The sequence below is a fragment of the Glandiceps talaboti genome, chromosome 21 (assembly GCF_964340395.1).
Source record: "Glandiceps talaboti chromosome 21, keGlaTala1.1, whole genome shotgun sequence".
Classification (NCBI taxonomy): Eukaryota; Metazoa; Hemichordata; class Enteropneusta; family Spengelidae; genus Glandiceps; species Glandiceps talaboti.
The window spans coordinates 7,894,519-7,914,171 of NC_135569.1; the positions used below are offsets into that span (position 1 = coordinate 7,894,519).

The following is a 19,653-nucleotide window of genomic DNA, read 5'->3' on the forward strand; positions in this document are numbered from 1 at the left end:
ATATTTTCAGAAATATTCATTTTAATTTTTCAAAAAACACTCTAAATTACGTGTTTGACATTATGAAACGTAAAAGAGATGAATTGGTTTGGCCGCGGACACGTTATTATCGGTTAAACACAAAAAAGTCGCATTTTTCAACTATTACGCAATAATGCGTTTTTGCTGTCCAAACGGTCCCAATTTCGCCTTTTTTCACCTTTGTGAAGAAATCGACTTTTGGCACTGTATACTGCCCTCTACAGTTGACCTATCATTATAAATGCATAAATTAAAGTGTTGCGAGTTGTAAGAAATCTTGAAGTTAAGTTTATAACAAAAGATGGCATTTTTTATTAATTTTTCTATTAATTTTTTCAGAAATATTCATTTTAATTTTTCAAAAAACACTCTAAATTACGTGTTTGACATTATGAAACGTAAAAGAGATGAATTGGTTTGGCCGCGGACACGTTATTATCGGTTATACACAAAAAAGTCGCATTTTTCAACTATTACGCAATAATGCGTTTTTGCTGTCCAAATGGCCCCAATTTCGCCTTTTTTGACCTTTGTGAAGAAATCGACTTTTGGCACTGTATACTGCCCTCTACAGTTGACCTATCGTTATAAATGCATAAATTAAAGTGTTGCGAGTTGTAAGAAATCTTGAAGTTAAGTTTATAACAAAAGATGGCATTTTTTATTAATTTTTCTATTAATTTTTTCAGAATTATTCATTTTAATTTTTCAAAAAACACTCTAAATTACGTGTTTGACATTATGAAACGTAAAAGAGATGAATTGGTTTGGCCGCGGACACGTTATTATCGGTTAAACACAAAAAAGTCGCATTTTTCAACTATTACGCAATAATGCGTTTTTGCTGTCCAAACGGCCCCAATTTCGCCTTTTTTGACCTTTGTGAAGAAATCGACTTTTGGCACTGTATACTGCCCTCTACAGTTGACCTATCGTTATAAATGCATAAATTAAAGTGTTGCGAGTTGTAAGAAATCTTGAAGTTAAGTTTATAACAAAAGATGGCATTTTTTATTAATTTTTCTATTAATATTTTCAGAAATATTCATTTTAATTTTTCAAAAAACACTCTAAATTACGTGTTTGACATTATGAAACGTAAAAGAGATGAATTGGTTTGGCCGCGGACACGTTATTATCGGTTAAACACAAAAAAGTCGCATTTTTCAACTATTACGCAATAATGCGTTTTTGCTGTCCAAACGGTCCCAATTTCGCCTTTTTTCACCTTTGTGAAGAAATCGACTTTTGGCACTGTATACTGCCCTCTACAGTTGACCTATCATTATAAATGCATAAATTAAAGTGTTGCGAGTTGTAAGAAATCTTGAAGTTAAGTTTATAACAAAAGATGGCATTTTTTATTAATTTTTCTATTAATTTTTTCAGAAATATTCATTTTAATTTTTCAAAAAACACTCTAAATTACGTGTTTGACATTATGAAACGTAAAAGAGATGAATTGGTTTGGCCGCGGACACGTTATTATCGGTTAAACACAAAAAAGTCACATTTTTCAACTATTACGCAATAATGCGTTTTTGCTGTCCAAACGGTCCCAATTTCGCCTTTTTTCACCTTTGTGAAGAAATCGACTTTTGGCACTGTATACTGCCCTCTACAGTTGACCTATCATTATAAATGCATAAATTAAAGTGTTGCGAGTTGTAAGAAATCTTGAAGTTAAGTTTATAACAAAAGATGGCATTTTTTATTAATTTTTCTATTAATTTTTTCAGAAATATTCATTTTAATTTTTCAAAAAACACTCTAAATTACGTGTTTGACATTATGAAACGTAAAAGAGATGAATTGGTTTGGCCGCGGACACGTTATTATCGGTTATACACAAAAAAGTCGCATTTTTCAACTATTACGCAATAATGCGTTTTTGCTGTCCAAATGGCCCCAATTTCGCCTTTTTTGACCTTTGTGAAGAAATCGACTTTTGGCACTGTATACTGCCCTCTACAGTTGACCTATCGTTATAAATGCATAAATTAAAGTGTTGCGAGTTGTAAGAAATCTTGAAGTTAAGTTTATAACAAAAGATGGCATTTTTTATTAATTTTTCTATTAATTTTTTCAGAATTATTCATTTTAATTTTTCAAAAAACACTCTAAATTACGTGTTTGACATTATGAAACGTAAAAGAGATGAATTGGTTTGGCCGCGGACACGTTATTATCGGTTAAACACAAAAAAGTCGCATTTTTCAACTATTACGCAATAATGCGTTTTTGCTGTCCAAACGGCCCCAATTTCGCCTTTTTTGACCTTTGTGAAGAAATCGACTTTTGGCACTGTATACTGCCCTCTACAGTTGACCTATCGTTATAAATGCATAAATTAAAGTGTTGCGAGTTGTAAGAAATCTTGAAGTTAAGTTTATAACAAAAGATGGCATTTTTTATTAATTTTTCTATTAATATTTTCAGAAATATTCATTTTAATTTTTCAAAAAACACTCTAAATTACGTGTTTGACATTATGAAACGTAAAAGAGATGAATTGGTTTGGCCGCGGACACGTTATTATCGGTTAAACACAAAAAAGTCGCATTTTTCAACTATTACGCAATAATGCGTTTTTGCTGTCCAAACGGTCCCAATTTCGCCTTTTTTCACCTTTGTGAAGAAATCGACTTTTGGCACTGTATACTGCCCTCTACAGTTGACCTATCATTATAAATGCATAAATTAAAGTGTTGCGAGTTGTAAGAAATCTTGAAGTTAAGTTTATAACAAAAGATGGCATTTTTTATTAATTTTTCTATTAATTTTTTCAGAAATATTCATTTTAATTTTTCAAAAAACACTCTAAATTACGTGTTTGACATTATGAAACGTAAAAGAGATGAATTGGTTTGGCCGCGGACACGTTATTATCGGTTAAACACAAAAAAGTCACATTTTTCAACTATTACGCAATAATGCGTTTTTGCTGTCCAAACGGCCCCAATTTCGCCTTTTTTCACCTTTGTGAAGAAATCGACTTTTGGCACTGTATACTGCCCTCTACAGTTGACCTATCATTATAAATGCATAAATTAAAGTGTTGCGAGTTGTAAGAAATCTTGAAGTTAAGTTTATAACAAAAGATGGCATTTTTTATTAATTTTTCTATTAATTTTTTCAGAAATATTCATTTTAATTTTTCAAAAAACACTCTAAATTACGTGTTTGACATTATGAAACGTAAAAGAGATGAATTGGTTTGGCCGCGGACACGTTATTATCGGTTAAACACAAAAAAGTCGCATTTTTCAACTATTACGCAATAATGCGTTTTTGCTGTCCAAACGGTCCCAATTTCGCCTTTTTTCACCTTTGTGAAGAAATCGACTTTTGGCACTGTATACTGCCCTCTACAGTTGACCTATCATTATAAATGCATAAATTAAAGTATTGCGAGTTGTAAGAAATCTTGAAGTTAAGTTTATAACAAAAGATGGCATTTTTTATTAATTTTTCTATTAATATTTTCAGAAATATTCATTTTAATTTTTAAAAAAACACTCTAAATTACGTGTTTGACATTATGAAACGTAAAAGAGATGAATTGGTTTGGCCGCGGACACGTTATTATCGGTTAAACACAAAAAAGTCGCATTTTTCAACTATTACGCAATAATGCGTTTTTGCTGTCCAAACGGTCCCAATTTCGCCTTTTTTCACCTTTGTGAAGAAATCGACTTTTGGCACTGTATACTGCCCTCTACAGTTGACCTATCATTATAAATGCATAAATTAAAGTGTTGCAAGTTGTAAGAAATCTTGAAGTTAAGTTTATAACAAAAGATGGCATTTTTTATTAATTTTTCTATTAATATTTTCAGAAATATTCATTTAAATTTTTCAAAAAACACTTTAAATTACGTGTTTGACATTATGAAACGTAAAAGAGATGAATTGGTTTGGCCGCGGACACGTTATTATCGGTTATACACAAAAAAGTCGCATTTTTCAACTATTACGCAATAATGCGTTTTTGCTGTCCAAACGGTCCCAATTTCGCCTTTTTTCACCTTTGTGAAGAAATCGACTTTTGGCACTGTATACTGCCCTCTACAGTTGACCTATCATTATAAATGCATAAATTAAAGTGTTGCGAGTTGTAAGAAATCTTGAAGTTAAGTTTATAACAAAAGATGGCATTTTTTATTAATTTTTCTATTAATTTTTTCAGAAATATTCATTTTAATTTTTCAAAAAACACTCTAAATTACGTGTTTGACATTATGAAACGTAAAAGAGATGAATTGGTTTGGCCGCGGACACGTTATTATCGGTTAAACACAAAAAAGTCGCATTTTTCAACTATTACGCAATAATGCGTTTTTGCTGTCCAAACGGTCCCAATTTCGCCTTTTTTCACCTTTGTGAAGAAATCGACTTTTGGCACTGTATACTGCCCTCTACAGTTGACCTATCATTATAAATGAATAAATTAAAGTATTGCGAGTTGTAAGAAATCTTGAAGTTAAGTTTATAACAAAAGATGGCATTTTTTATTAATTTTTCTATTAATATTTTCAGAAATATTCATTTTAATTTTTCAAAAAACACTCTAAATTACGTGTTTGACATTATGAAACGTAAAAGAGATGAATTGGTTTGGCCGCGGACACGTTATTATCGGTTAAACACAAAAAAGTCGCATTTTTCAACTATTACGCAATAATGCGTTTTTGCTGTCCAAACGGTCCCAATTTCGCCTTTTTTCACCTTTGTGAAGAAATCGACTTTTGGCACTGTATACTGCCCTCTACAGTTGACCTATCATTATAAATGCATAAATTAAAGTGTTGCGAGTTGTAAGAAATCTTGAAGTTAAGTTTATAACAAAAGATGGCATTTTTTATTAATTTTTCTATTAATTTTTTCAGAAATATTCATTTTAATTTTTCAAAAAACACTCTAAATTACGTGTTTGACATTATGAAACGTAAAAGAGATGAATTGGTTTGGCCGCGGACACGTTATTATCGGTTAAACACAAAAAAGTCGCATTTTTCAACTATTACGCAATAATGCGTTTTTGCTGTCCAAACGGCCCCAATTTCGCCTTTTTTCACCTTTGTGAAGAAATCGACTTTTGGCACTGTATACTGCCCTCTACAGTTGACCTATCATTATAAATGCATAAATTAAAGTGTTGCGAGTTGTAAGAAATCTTGAAGTTAAGTTTATAACAAAAGATGGCATTTTTTATTAATTTTTCTATTAATATTTTCAGAAATATTCATTTTAATTTTTCAAAAAACACTCTAAATTACGTGTTTGACATTATGAAACGTAAAAGAGATGAATTGGTTTGGCCGCGGACACGTTATTATCGGTTATACACAAAAAAGTCGCATTTTTCAACTATTACGCAATAATGCGTTTTTGCTGTCCAAATGGCCCCAATTTCGCCTTTTTTGACCTTTGTGAAGAAATCGACTTTTGGCACTGTATACTGCCCTCTACAGTTGACCTATCGTTATAAATGCATAAATTAAAGTGTTGCGAGTTGTAAGAAATCTTGAAGTTAAGTTTATAACAAAAGATGGCATTTTTTATTAATTTTTCTATTAATTTTTTCAGAATTATTCATTTTAATTTTTCAAAAAACACTCTAAATTACGTGTTTGACATTATGAAACGTAAAAGAGATGAATTGGTTTGGCCGCGGACACGTTATTATCGGTTAAACACAAAAAAGTCGCATTTTTCAACTATTACGCAATAATGCGTTTTTGCTGTCCAAACGGTCCCAATTTCGCCTTTTTTCACCTTTGTGAAGAAATCGACTTTTGGCACTGTATACTGCCCTCTACAGTTGACCTATCATTATAAATGCATAAATTAAAGTGTTGCGAGTTGTAAGAAATCTTGAAGTTAAGTTTATAACAAAAGATGGCATTTTTTATTAATTTTTCTATTAATATTTTCAGAAATATTCATTTTAATTTTTCAAAAAACACTCTAAATTACGTGTTTGACATTATGAAACGTAAAAGAGATGAATTGGTTTGGCCGCGGACACGTTATTATCGGTTAAACACAAAAAAGTCGCATTTTTCAACTATTACGCAATAATGCGTTTTTGCTGTCCAAACGGCCCCAATTTCGCCTTTTTTGACCTTTGTGAAGAAATCGACTTTTGGCGATGTATACTGCCATCTACAGTTGACCTTATAATAACCTATCTCGTGATTTGCTCAGAAGGGAGCGGAGAACATTCATTGAATATTCACAGTGAAAACGACTTATTACGTAACGTAGTTGAAAAATGTCAGTTCCTTTGTATAGCCAATAGTAACAGGTGCCCGCGGCCCAAGTAAATTATATTTTAGAAGTTTTTAATGCAGAAAGATTAAAGTTAGAGGGGATTTTTGATAATTTAAGATAATTACATATCTGCGATACATGGGAAATTATTCAATGAAACACAAATATGAATGTAAGGTCGCATATGTCGATGGCAGTACCAGGTGTTCCCTTCTAGCGACGGACGAGGGGTTGCTGTGGAAAGCAATGACCGATGGTTCCCGAAGAGCAAATCACATTAGCATATTTCATAGCCTCATGAATAATAAAGAGAAATGAAAATTTAAAACTGGTCACGATTAGAGAACGATGTGAGAGGGCGCCCAATCACGGCTTACCATACAGACCAGGGATGTGTTGGTTCTGCTATTAAATACCGAGTCGTTATTTCAGATCGGTAGCTGTACTAGTTGATGCTGTTTGGAAAGGGAAATTAATTAATGAAACAAGAATATGAATATATTAAAGGTCGCCTGTATATGGCAGTATACATCATGATAGCCCATTTCTTCAAAGAGGTCGAAAAAGGTGGGCGAAGTTGCCAAAGTTTGCATAGAAATTGAATCTTGCACTCATAGACACATTGCTAATACCATAATAGTATAAATAATGTCTTTATTTCAATATATACGGTAGTGAACAAACTGCGATTATGCTGAACTATTACAAACACATTATACAAATCATGCAACATTATCAAACTTAGCTTTTCGTCGTTGGTGGCGCTTCTATAAATTTGGGATGTGTCTCATCACTGTACTGACACGGTATCACTATTGCTCCTCGCTGTACGGTGCATGACGCTGTGATTCTGGGTATTATAGACGAGTGGAGATTTTAGTGGCACCACCAACGACTTTATGGTAAAACCTAGCTCAAAGCATGACAAAAAAAATTCTTTTAAAATAAAATGCCCAAAGTGAAATTAGTCAACTAAATTTTTGCATGAAACTGACATGATAATAAAAGTGGTACAAAGACTAGACTAAAACATGTTTGAAATTGACATGATTAAAGTGCTATAAACAAAACCGCTACGATTTTTAAAAAAACCAAAATGGCATTTGCGCAGGGCTACAAAGGAAATTAATCGAGGTTGAAAAAAGAGATTGGACTGAATAGCGATCAAAGGGGACTGTCACTTCAGGAAATGAAGGCAGTTTCGTAAATTTTAGGTCCTGGAGAGCCATTTCATGATTCCATGGGATTGCCAAGAGAAGTCGAAGTGAAGTTTCTTCCCATTCATTTATGGGATGTCGAATCGTGAAATGACCCAAAGTTTACGAAAATGCCTTTTATTTCCTGAAGTGGTGTTCCTCATAAGGAGATAATCTTGGGGGAATCATATCAAAAAAATTCTACAGTGACGAGATGATGACGTGATCATCACATGATATAATGAGGTACAACACGTGATTTTGATTGTTCACGTACTTACAGGATAGGAGGTTCTTATAAAAACATGTCTATTTCCAGGCTAAAGACACTGTTGTATCACTTTCCTTTCTTATAGCTTGATTTCTTTTCATTGTAAGACGTGTTTGAAAAGAACGCGATCAAAAGAATTACAAACCACAGGTATGTATATTTATTTCAGTAAGCTAAAAAAAAGAAACTTTCTTGAAAAATAAACGTGATTGACAACAATGATATTACTATTTAATATTATAATATTCATGAATCGTATTGCTCCATCACTGATGAACGAATATTGCATACCAACGAGTACAGAACATACATATAGTTTCAATCCTGGCAGTCATAATATATACACAATTTGAAAATTTTAATTTTTAGTTTTGCTAAGTACAATATAGCTTACAATTTTATTAGTTACAAAATATCTTACTTCCGTCTACACACAAAAAGTTATATGTATGTATATTTAAACTGGCCTGATGTCTTGTATCTAGAAAAAACACTTGACGAAAACAGAACATGCTTCAGGTTTCATTCTTTTGACTAAAATACAGGTAACTTGAGTGAAAACGACTCTACCATAGAAGACATAATTGCGAATCATCACAGGTTTTTTGTAAAGAGCGCCACCAACGTTCGGAATGTGGTTGTGACTCCGAAAAACGTGTTACCCATAACGACTAACTTTCTGACAAAGACTAAGTGTGGAATTGGAATGTATATACGGAAAGAAAGATTTTGTCTGCCTCTGTTGATGTTACTCTGCCACACTTTACATCGCATAGTTAAGTCACCTGACTTAGTACAGTGCATACACTAGAGTAACAACTGCGATTTTAATATTCACATAAGAATTTTAAAACCACATGAATGAGGCAATGAGTGAAGTTTGATCACTAGGTATTTGGCATTCATAGTTATTTGTTCAAGTACACCAGAAAAGAATTTCACCTGGCGAAATGTTATTAAAAAGTTCAGATGCTTTCTGTCCATAGTAATCACCTCATTTGGTGACGTGTCTCTCATGTTGCTGATTCGATTCAAAACACCCAGCCGCGTTACAAGAACTAGGCGATCTTTTGTTCTATGTACGTAGGTCGATGAACTACACATTTTTCGAAAGCCTTACGACAGCCGTCACAAAAATTGCTCGCCCTTCAGTCATTACAGTCTTCACTTTTTAATATTCCATGGCTTCAGCAATTAACTTTCTCTGATAAATGATACATGGGTTTAGTTTGTTTGTTTAGTATAAGCTAAACTCCTCGTCTTCAGATCTAGAGACGCACTTCGCCGGCATCTTCTGGTCGCAATGTATTGCCACGGTAGTAATGTCGGCTGCCTCTATTGATCTCTACAGCTGCAGTGAAAAGAGACATCGAAAAGTCGGTTTTAGAGAAACGGAAATATGAAATATATGTTCAAAATGTTTTTATATCAACTTGTTTTCTGGAAAGCTCCCGTACGTAGCATTAGACAATACGTATCATTTTTGAGGAGAAGAATAACGTTAGTGTACAAAATCAACTATCATTAAAGTGGTCATACTAATGAGGATTGGGTATTTATTTTGGATTTTTAATTTATAGAACAATTTTATCATGGCTTCCTACTTGAAAAATCAACTTGAAACAACATTGACAAATTTTGTTTTTGTAACTCAATACGTTGCAAGAAGCTAAATAAATGTGTGTGACTAGTTTGTTATTGTACTTACAATAACAAAGAGTTTACACATTTATAAAAATGTTTTAAATTAGGAAGTCACGCTAAAATTGTTTTATAAATTAAAAATCCCAAATAAATATCCAAGCCTCATCCATATGACCACTTTAACTACCACTTCACATAGAGTTAAAGTCACGGTAGCTGTACCCCGAACTACTTCTGTCCGTTGTTTTACACACGGAAGCACAAAGTGATCAAAATCCTACAAATGCACACTTTGTTGACAAGCAATTAAATGATTTCGTCGGTGAACTTTGACTTAGAGTTTACATACGGGTCATTAAACCAATAATGTGAACGAGAAGGATTAACCAGTCCGTAATAAGACAAGATTCAGTATTTTATTCAATGGGTAAAGACAATGAAAAACAGCGATAACATGTAGCTGAAGTTTGTTTCAATATAAAGATGTACTGTCTGCAACTGGACCATTTTCTGTCTGCCTGCCTGCCTGCCTGCCTGCCTGCCTGCCTGCCTGCCTGCCTGCCTGCCTGCCTGCCTGCCTGCCTGCCTGCCTGCCTGCCTGCCTGCCTGCCTGCCTGCCTGCCTGCCTGCCTGCCTGTCTGTCTGTCTGTCTGTCTGTCTGTCTGTCTGTCTGTCTGTCTGTCTGTCTGTCTGTCTGTCTGTCTGTCTGTCTGCCATCTCATGTCTTTCCCCATTACCTTTCTTTCTCTCTCAATCTTTCATTCTCTATCTCTTTTCACCTCATTCTCCCTCTTTCGTTCTCTCTCGCGCGCAACTATAACGGCAATTGCATTGGCAGAAAATGAACGGCTACCATATTGCATTGATAAAGACACCCGGCTCTATACATTCGAAATACTTACCGTTTTGTTTATATTTTTAAGGATCGCAATGACAATAACTTTTACTTTTAGCATGATTATGGTTTTGTTTAAACGAGAACCATCCTTGACACATACTATATGCACAAAATGTACACACAATTTAACTTATTCAAAAAGTATGTTTTCCAATTTGTGTGTGTGACATTTTACTGTCGTTAATGGTATGTAATAAACTGCTTATTGAATGTGGAATTATCCTTTGCATCCAAGCCAATGACATTATTTCTCTTGGTCATTCAATAATGTTGTAACGATTGCAAATAATTTACTTTTGTGCAGTCCAAAGGTTGACACAGGCAGGAATATGGATGGACAGTTAAACGGAACTGTGGGGGTGCTATTTGTCAGCAACATTTTTGTTTACAGTTAGTGTATTTATCGCAGACAATGAAATAATCCACAGCCAAATATGGTCATGTGCCTATGACAATAATGAAGTAATCCATAGTCAAATATGGTTATTCTTATTTACATATCCTGTAGCCAAATATGGTCATTCTAACTTACATGTCTTGTATCTAGGAAATCATGAGATATGTACTTTTGAAAAGGATGGAGTGATTTGACAGTTTTAGGCCATCATTTTGACAACTCTGTGATTTTCTGTGTTTTCGCTTTTAATGTACGATTTTGCATGACCATACTTTGCCCGCAGACAAGTATAACGGTATATATTCTACTTCTTGTGTGTATGTGCCGCTCCCTATTTTTAGAACTTGTAATTACATAATCTCAAAAGACGCCCGTTGCCCTTTGCATTTCTCGATGACGTGAGTGTGAATTGCATTGCTAAGATTATTAGATTAGAAAAACTAATATTATTGATCAAGAATGAAAATGATAAAAATATTATTTGTTTTGAAAGTGGAGTAAATTATCCCGTATTGTTGTAGAATAGTATATTATCACATAAAGCGGCCAAAGATCGTCAAGTTACGAAATAAAGATGACATTCTCAACATAGCATTTAATACAATTCAAATGTATTGTACAAATTGTTTTGATTACATATATTTAATTAATTTAAAAGCTGCAAATATGATAATACAGTGTTGTATGTTGATTTAGCGAAGTACTAATTTGCTTTTCAATGGATTTTGAATTCAATGAATGAACAAATATTTCTATAGTGGTATCAATGGAACGTTCCATTTAATACCATTACCTTAGGTCACTTGTACAATCATAGAGGTGGTTCTTAATTTCATCATTGACTATTGCTATTTCGCTAGACGACATTTTCGTGAAAAGTATTCTGGTTTTAAAACTCAAAACAAAACGTTTGCAAACACTTTAAAATGAGTTATATATGACCGTGTCCCTGTATTTATTTATTTCTTGATTTCTTGATTTATTTATTTATTTATTTATTTATTTATTTATTTATGCTAATTAGCTACAATATTCCAAAAAATGGCGTGTTTTAAAGTTCCATAAATGATCCCCAGCTTTCATATCAGTTGCAACATAAGGATGAAATAAGATGTGATTCTTTACTTCGCGACCAATCTTTCCCTTAGATCTCCCAAACAGTGGGTTTTAATCCTCGTCTGACACAGATCTATTTGTTATAGAATTTTTTTTAGAAAGTTCAAAACGTTACAGGATTATGGCAATTTACCAGCTGGGGTGTGCTACGTACAAAACGATAGCGATTACGCTGCAGTGTTTGCCAATGAAGATTATGTCAAATTTAGATCATGACGGTGTTGAGCCACTTGATATTATTATCAACAAGGTACAATTTATCAAACAATGTAAAGTGCTTGGGCGTCTTTTGCATTCGTTCGGAGTGCACAGCAGGTTATAAAAGTGTACATTGCTTGCCAACACGCTTTATAGGGAAACAAGAGGAAAGAGTGAATATTGAAACGGGTATACTTAACTGTAAACATAGTTAGGTACTTAGAGCATGATCTTACTTTCTGTACACGTGGCACCTGATGACGTGTTGTAAGATGAACTTGGCATCGCCGTTGGTACTTTTCTCTTAGACTGTAACATCTTGCCCTGTGGTTTATTTCTTTCTGGTCTCAAGAGAACAATGTAAACTTTGGGAGAAAACAAACAGGCCAACACAACGAATCCACTTAGGCTTATCGCAAAACACGTTGTTGTTATTCTGACTTCTATGTTATTAGCCGTGGTCAAATAAATAGGAATAAATGCTAGCCATATGATACATGTTGTGTACATGGTGAAACCAATGAACTTGGCCTCGTTAAAAGCTTCGGGAATTTTCCGAGTTTTTATCGCATACAGAGTACATAAAATCATAAGAAATATTGGATAGGCAAGTCCAAGCATAAAAGACGTGTTTACTAGAGATTTGCAAACGAGCTGGGCTTCTTCTCTCGCTGGATAATGTCTGATACTTTTAGGTGGTGAGGCAAATATAAATGCTGTTGAAACCACCACCTGGATACCGACCAACGCTAGAGTAAAGAAAAGCTGTGACCTAGGACTGATATAACTTGGTCTTTTTGCCGATGTTTTCCCACTGTTAAATATTCTAGCAATTCGATTTGTCTTAATCATCAGAGCTGCATAACACGTAGCGAAGCTAATGCCGATCATGAATTTTTGGGCTCCACAGACAATGTCATTGGGTTTGGCAATAAGTAGATATGTCATACAAAAACATAAAAATACACCGAAGAGTAACACGTAACTGAGTTCACGCCCAGAGGCTTTAACTACAGGAGTGTCGTTATATTTTATGAACAATACAACGACTGAACAAGTCAGAATTATTCCAAAGGTAGCGAACGACATCGAAGCAATAGCCCATACACTTCCATATTCTAGGTGCAGAGCAGGGATTACGTCACAGCCCGTTACAGTTCCGTTTGGCAAGGCTCCACTTGGGCATTCGTCGCATGTATACTCATCCAGCAAATACTCATACTGTCCACACTTTACACAGAACCAGCAGCATTTTTCTCCCTCGATCATCGACTTCTTCTCGCCAACATCACACGGCTCACTACAGATAGACGATGGATAGTCTGGCATGTCATACCGATATTGTAGTATGTTCATGTCCAGCTGTAAACGCTTCTCGACGTAGCGACCTGCTTCAACATAACCAAACTTTCCTTCCTCGATTTGTTGGTAGTTCATTATTTTATATCTTGGGGGTCCATCACCATTTTCCATGAATTCAAACGTGTCACCAGTAATTCCTGCCAAATATAGGGAACAGAAACATAGTTGCAAGGAATGAATACTAAAGTCCTAATCAATCAATTGATTCCAATGCTTGAAATATAATTCCTCCAGAAAAAATGCCAACTATGCAATTGAAGGAAAGAGATGTCAAATTTGCTATATAATAAACGCCTACGTGGATAAAGTCAATGATAACAACTTGGAGGCGAAAAAATTAAATATATGCGGTTCCAAGAACATACCTTTTACAATGAGGAAGTTGGGTAGTCAGATATGTATGAATTAGTTGTGTTATACTCTTTGTAATAAGTCAAATTATTGGCCTATAGCTACAAGTGACATTTCTTGATATATTCTGTATGTTTTCTATAGCAACGTATTAGTCAGAGAAAAGGTGATAGAGTCTGTAGTGATTGTGTAGGTTTGGGAATGTAAGGAGAGATTTCTTATTTGAACCATACTCGTTTTTAGATGCTGCTGCATCTACATATTTCAAGTTGCAGACATAGGTAACTGACAAGACCAAGCTTGGAGTCCATATGTGGTGGGCCAGCTGGCAGGGGTAATGGTAAGACGAGTTCAAAATGACCAACTTGCTTGAATGAAACATCATCTGGTCTCCGTGTGTATCATGTTTGCCTTGTAAGCAAAGACAGACGAAATGTATTCTCCCAAGTTGGTCTTTGAATGATGAGTGTTTCAATTTCTGATGGCGCTCTCCGAGGAGATTGTTCGATCGATCTGACCGGAGATATCACCAGAGCGCTTCTGAAATCATTTTTAGCAGATTGAAGGTGACATTTTTTTACTTGCATTCATTTCTGTGAAGGATTTGTGCAGATAAACTTTGTTCTACTAATATAAACCGAAATTTAACGTTAACAAAAAGACATTCAATAAAAACAATAGTGCTTAAGTTTATATTTGTAACGCCAGGTTGCATATTCGAGGACAGTATAGCAGTATTTACACCATGCAAGTGATTTTACTTCTGTTATTGTTGGGCATTCCAATATCTTACCCGGGGAAGAGTATTACCAAAATGACGTCAAGCCCATGCACTATAAAAATATTGATGGTTCCTTACAGCTGATTGGTGAATTTCCAAAACGAAAAAAAGGTTTACATAATATTGATAGATTACTAGTATTTGTTTCCAACTTGTCGCCATACTTGCTCCAATATTGACATATGCATTATTGAAAATACGTACATTTATACTTGGAGTTAGACACCTGGATGTACAAACTTAGTAACTGCCTCTTTGGAAAATTAGTTCAATGTATTTCTAACATCAAATGATACGGTTGCTATGAGTTAGTAATCTACGTTTAACATGAGCAGGTATTTCCATGGACACATTCAAACACGATATAGAGGTATATTTATATATATATATGAGGAGCGAACAAGACAAGCAAAAGCAGAAAACGCCTTGTATATTCATTCAGGCAGATGCATGAATGTTGCAAGTTAGTTCATCACAATCATGAGTATCTCACTGACTCCAAGATAGATCATACAATCTCAATCTAGTCTTTCGTGTACACTTAACAAAGTGTAATAAACTTGTAGACAAACTCGGAAACCAATACAAACAATCTATCAATATGTATTCACACAATTTCATTATGGAAATTCTCTAATGAGTTGTAACAGAGCGATTATTACAGTTCCCTTTGGGATCAGTTATACCTAATGATATTACGTCTCATGCAAGGCATGCTTTAACCTGTCATGCATAAAAAACGAAACAAAGGAGTGTAGTAATGAACAGAAATAAACGTAAAATGAAATGAAAATGAAAAGAAAATGAGACTTCACAATTACCCCGACCAAACAGCTTACCACTGAAGGACACCTTCCGAAGATAGTCTAATAACTGATTCCCTTTAATAGGTTGCATTTGTTTACATAGTCCTGGTTCGGAGCACTTGTCAGAATGCATGTCCTTAACAGCATAGGCTAATGCTAAGACTGCGTCTGCCACGAACTGCAACTGTCCATCCTGTTCGTAACCGGTTTTCTCTGATAACACTTCGTTTCCATCGCACGGGTTGTCTATATATTCCACGTTGTTTGGCGTCGGTGTTGAATTTGGAAATTTACAATCGAAATATTCCTCCCAGAACTCTTCAAACCATGGATTGCGGGTGTTGTTTTTCGGATGTAGGCCTGTGAAGTATTCATCAAAACCTGCAGAGACAGAAGTGACGACAAATTTAGAAGATTACAATTTGATATCTTCGTTCTTTCGATGCATATAGTGGTCAGTATCATGGTATTGATGTCGAACATTCCCAATACACGTAGTACACAGGTAATAACACGTAGTACACATGTCATGTATCACTTGCGACATGTCAGAGAAAGGGACCGCATGTTTACAAAACAAACATCGAGTAAACTAGCTACAGCATGGAATGAATCAACATCCGCCATGAAAATTAAGTATTAGTTGTATGTTCCTTAATATAGTATTGTTTCAGAAAGGTCATTTACCTTGTATCGGCGCCGCGAGAGGTTGAACTGTTATAGCGCCCTCAAGAATGTGTTGTCTTTCGCTTTGCGCTGGGAGCTGTCTGTTGCTCCATCCATCGCTTCCTAACCAGACGAAGTGACCGGATTTGTTTGCAGTCTTGACAGCCTCCATTAAACCGGCACAGTCTTGCTCTGACCCATATATAATTACCACTGAAAATAACAATAGTAATCCCAATAGTGTTATCACTTGTCTCGGAATACTATTTTAGATAGATAGATAGATAGATAGATAGATAGATAGATAGATAGATAGATAGATAGATAGATAGATAGATAGATAGATAGATAGATAGATAGATAGATAGATAGATAGATAGATAGATAGATAGATAGATAGATAGATAGATAGATAGATAGATAGATAGATAGATAGATAGATAGATAGATAGATAGATAGATAGATAGATAGATAGATAGATAGATAGAGAGAGAGAGGGAGAGATAGATAGATAGATAGATAGATAGATAGATAGATAGATAGATAGATAGATAGATAGATAGATAGATAGATCCCAATTCAGAAGTGATTTTAATGGATAAAGGTTGTGATTATATAATCATATATATATGCGTGTATATATATATGCGTGTATATATATATATATATATATATATATATATATATATATATATATATATATATATATATATATATATATATATATATATATATATATATATATATATATATATATATATATATATGACAAGTAAAGATTGTTCCTAATGTTAGAAGATAGTCGCCAAGTGTATTTTTAAACCTGGGATACATGTCTAAAGGATCGACAAACGGATCCCATTATCCCACATTCCTACAGGGTATTCACTTTTTTTGGAAACAAGAAAGCTAAATGTTCCTGAAATAACATCAGCGGTACGAAGAGACAAAAACCCACAATGTTAGTGTCAATCTCAGACCTGTAGTGGTCTGGGTGTCAATGCATTCTATACTTACACATCTTAAGGGGTTCGTGATGTCTTTGGCGCGCTATATTTAGAATATGTGAAAGTTATACACTAAATCAATAGACGCCATCTAATACCTGGGTGAGTTACACCGCATATGTTCTTAATATTAGATTAACGACTTCTGAATTATTCAATGTTTCTGAAAATAGTAACAACACAGGTACTGTTGCCTCACTCAGATCTCACACGAATATTTGTCTCTCAAGTTTGGGTAAAAGCAATATACAACTACTGACAACAGACCGTGGACCGTGGAAGCTGCTACAAACAGGGAAAGCATTACAAATGAATTGGATTAATACCACTTGGCACAGCATGTTGGAACAACAGAGACTTCTGTTTCACAACAGTTTTATGGCCTCTTTATGTGTACATGAAATGGCAGGGGAACTGGTGGAAATTTTTATCAATGTGAACTATTATATAATAGTACAGAAGCCATGCAATATATGTCATGATGGAAAAGAAGGCAATGCCAATGAGTGGGTACTGCAGCGGTTGTGATTGAGTGGTTGTCTATGGCCCAACATAGTAGTTTTTATAATGCCTCATAGCTAGCTGTTTTCAAGTGACATAAAGAAACACAACTCGACATCAAATACTAACCAAAAACTTCTTGCGTGTTAAATCGTTACATATGTATTACTGGGGACCAGAGGACATGAAAAAACCGGATATCACACAATGTACTTTTTTTCATGCCATATTACTTCGTACCGGTCAGATATGCAACATTTGTTTAGTTTGAATGTTTATCTGAACGCACCAGCTTGCTGAATACCCACCACATAAGATATGATACTACCATGAAAGAAGATAAATTCTATGAAAAAAAACAGCTTTATGGCGTTGAATTGACAACACAACGGTATCATGATTTTTCCTTTAATATAACCATAGAAGTAACATCCGCTTCCATGGTATTACTTTGGAACTTTTTGTTTGGTTTTGTGCACCACATGTTACAATACTGTACGCGATGACAACATTCATTGTGTTTGTTAAGGCGATAAGGACTCTGTTACTGATGTGCGAATAGACTAATGCAATGATCTATCAATATCGATGTTATAGCTAAAACACAAAATGTGAGATATATTCATTGATACCACAGGGACAAGCATTATTGCTTACATTGCTGTTTTCCTAAAAAAAATATTACACGAATCCTGCTACTACAAATTAATCAATATACTCTGTACTAGAAGATAACTAAAAGCTGGACGCAACCATTCACCAGATGTCCGTAGTAACTCTTGTGTATGCAAATTAACTCTTCCGTCATCGTACCGTATTTCAACTAGAGGTTTATGTAACAGGCCATCGCCCTTTCATGAGCCCATCGACAGACTGTGTGAGAGTGATATTAAGAACACCGCATCTTGAAAGAATATAAGGCTGGGGTCAGAATTTACGTCAAGGGGGACCTGGGGAGAAATGGAGTGGGGGGGGGGAGCATGAAAAAAATCGAGGGTTCAAAGGAGGAGGGCCATGAAAATTCTGGTCTAAAAGGGGGGGGATATTTTGCTCATGATTTGAACCTAATTAAATCCCAGGAGCGGTCGTTTACGAGTATATTAAACATTTTCTCGCGGCTTAGCCGCAATACATTCTGAAAACAAATATTCAGTGATGAGTTGGGTGACAGCCATGCGAATGTATTTGTGTATGCCATCCTCTACCTGTCAGTATCTCTCTCTCTCTCTCTATCTCTCTCTCTCTCTCTCTCTCTCTCTCTCTCTCTCTCTCTCTCTCTCTCTGTCTTCCCCTCTCTATGTCTCCGTCTTTGTCAGTCCGTGTCTGTGTCTTTGTGTGTATATATATATATATATATATATATATATATATATATATATATATATATATATATATATATATATATATATATATATATATATATATATATATCGACTTTTTTGAACATTCCAACCTCAGGAGCAGTCGGCAGCCTTGTAGTTTGCAAAATTGTACACTTCATGTACCTACCATAAATTTAATTTTGAGGCAGTTAATAGCCAGGCAAATGTGTCTGTCTGTCTGTGAGCACGTTGATACATGGTGGCGCTGCTCTGAATGTAACTTCAATCACACTGGTGTACCTTTAATTGAAACAAGATGAGCGAAAAATGCGTAATGGAAGCAGAGCAGAACTAGCAAGAATTATACCCACCTCTAGCACTTTGTTTTTCGACAAGATTGTTGACAATTTCTAGATACGTCTCTTCGCTGCCTTGTCCATCATCTTTTGGAAATTTTTCGATTAAGGCAATACATATTCCGTACTCTTTGGCTAGTTCTGTGAATGCGGCGATACCCTGAACACCATAATTAGAGTCTTCATGTACGATGGATATGTAGGTCCAATTGAAATGTAGTATGATCTCAATCATAGCTCGAGCTTGGAAATAGTCCGAAGGAACTGTCCTTGAGAAATACTCAAATCGTTCTTTGTTGCTGAGGTCTGGACTTGTGGACCAGTAACTTATCTAAATGTAATACAATGATAGTGATGGTCAGTCACATTATTCACAAAAGAAGTTAGTTAACCTCAAACACACAGTCAGGCTCGACAAAAATCTTATCAAACATTGGCTACATTTTATCTTCTGGCTCGAGACAATATTACTAACATTACTGC

General features: G+C 34.8%; 1 protein-coding gene across 1 annotated transcript in view; it reads right to left on the bottom strand.

Moving 5' to 3' along the window:
- Positions 1-8,907: 8,907 nt before the first annotated feature.
- The window catches only part of LOC144451803 (metabotropic glutamate receptor 3-like), a 34,869-nt gene continuing 24,123 nt past the window's right edge, over positions 8,908-19,653 (bottom strand). Inside the window, exons 2-6 of the mRNA XM_078142705.1 lie at positions 19,186-19,501; positions 16,005-16,196; positions 15,333-15,698; positions 12,254-13,516; positions 8,908-9,115 (exon numbers count right to left, since the gene is read on the bottom strand). Of these exons, the coding sequence (XP_077998831.1) occupies positions 9,033-9,115; positions 12,254-13,516; positions 15,333-15,698; positions 16,005-16,196; positions 19,186-19,501 (2,220 nt within the window). The 3' untranslated portion in view covers positions 8,908-9,032. The remainder of the gene's footprint in view (positions 9,116-12,253; positions 13,517-15,332; positions 15,699-16,004; positions 16,197-19,185; positions 19,502-19,653) is intronic.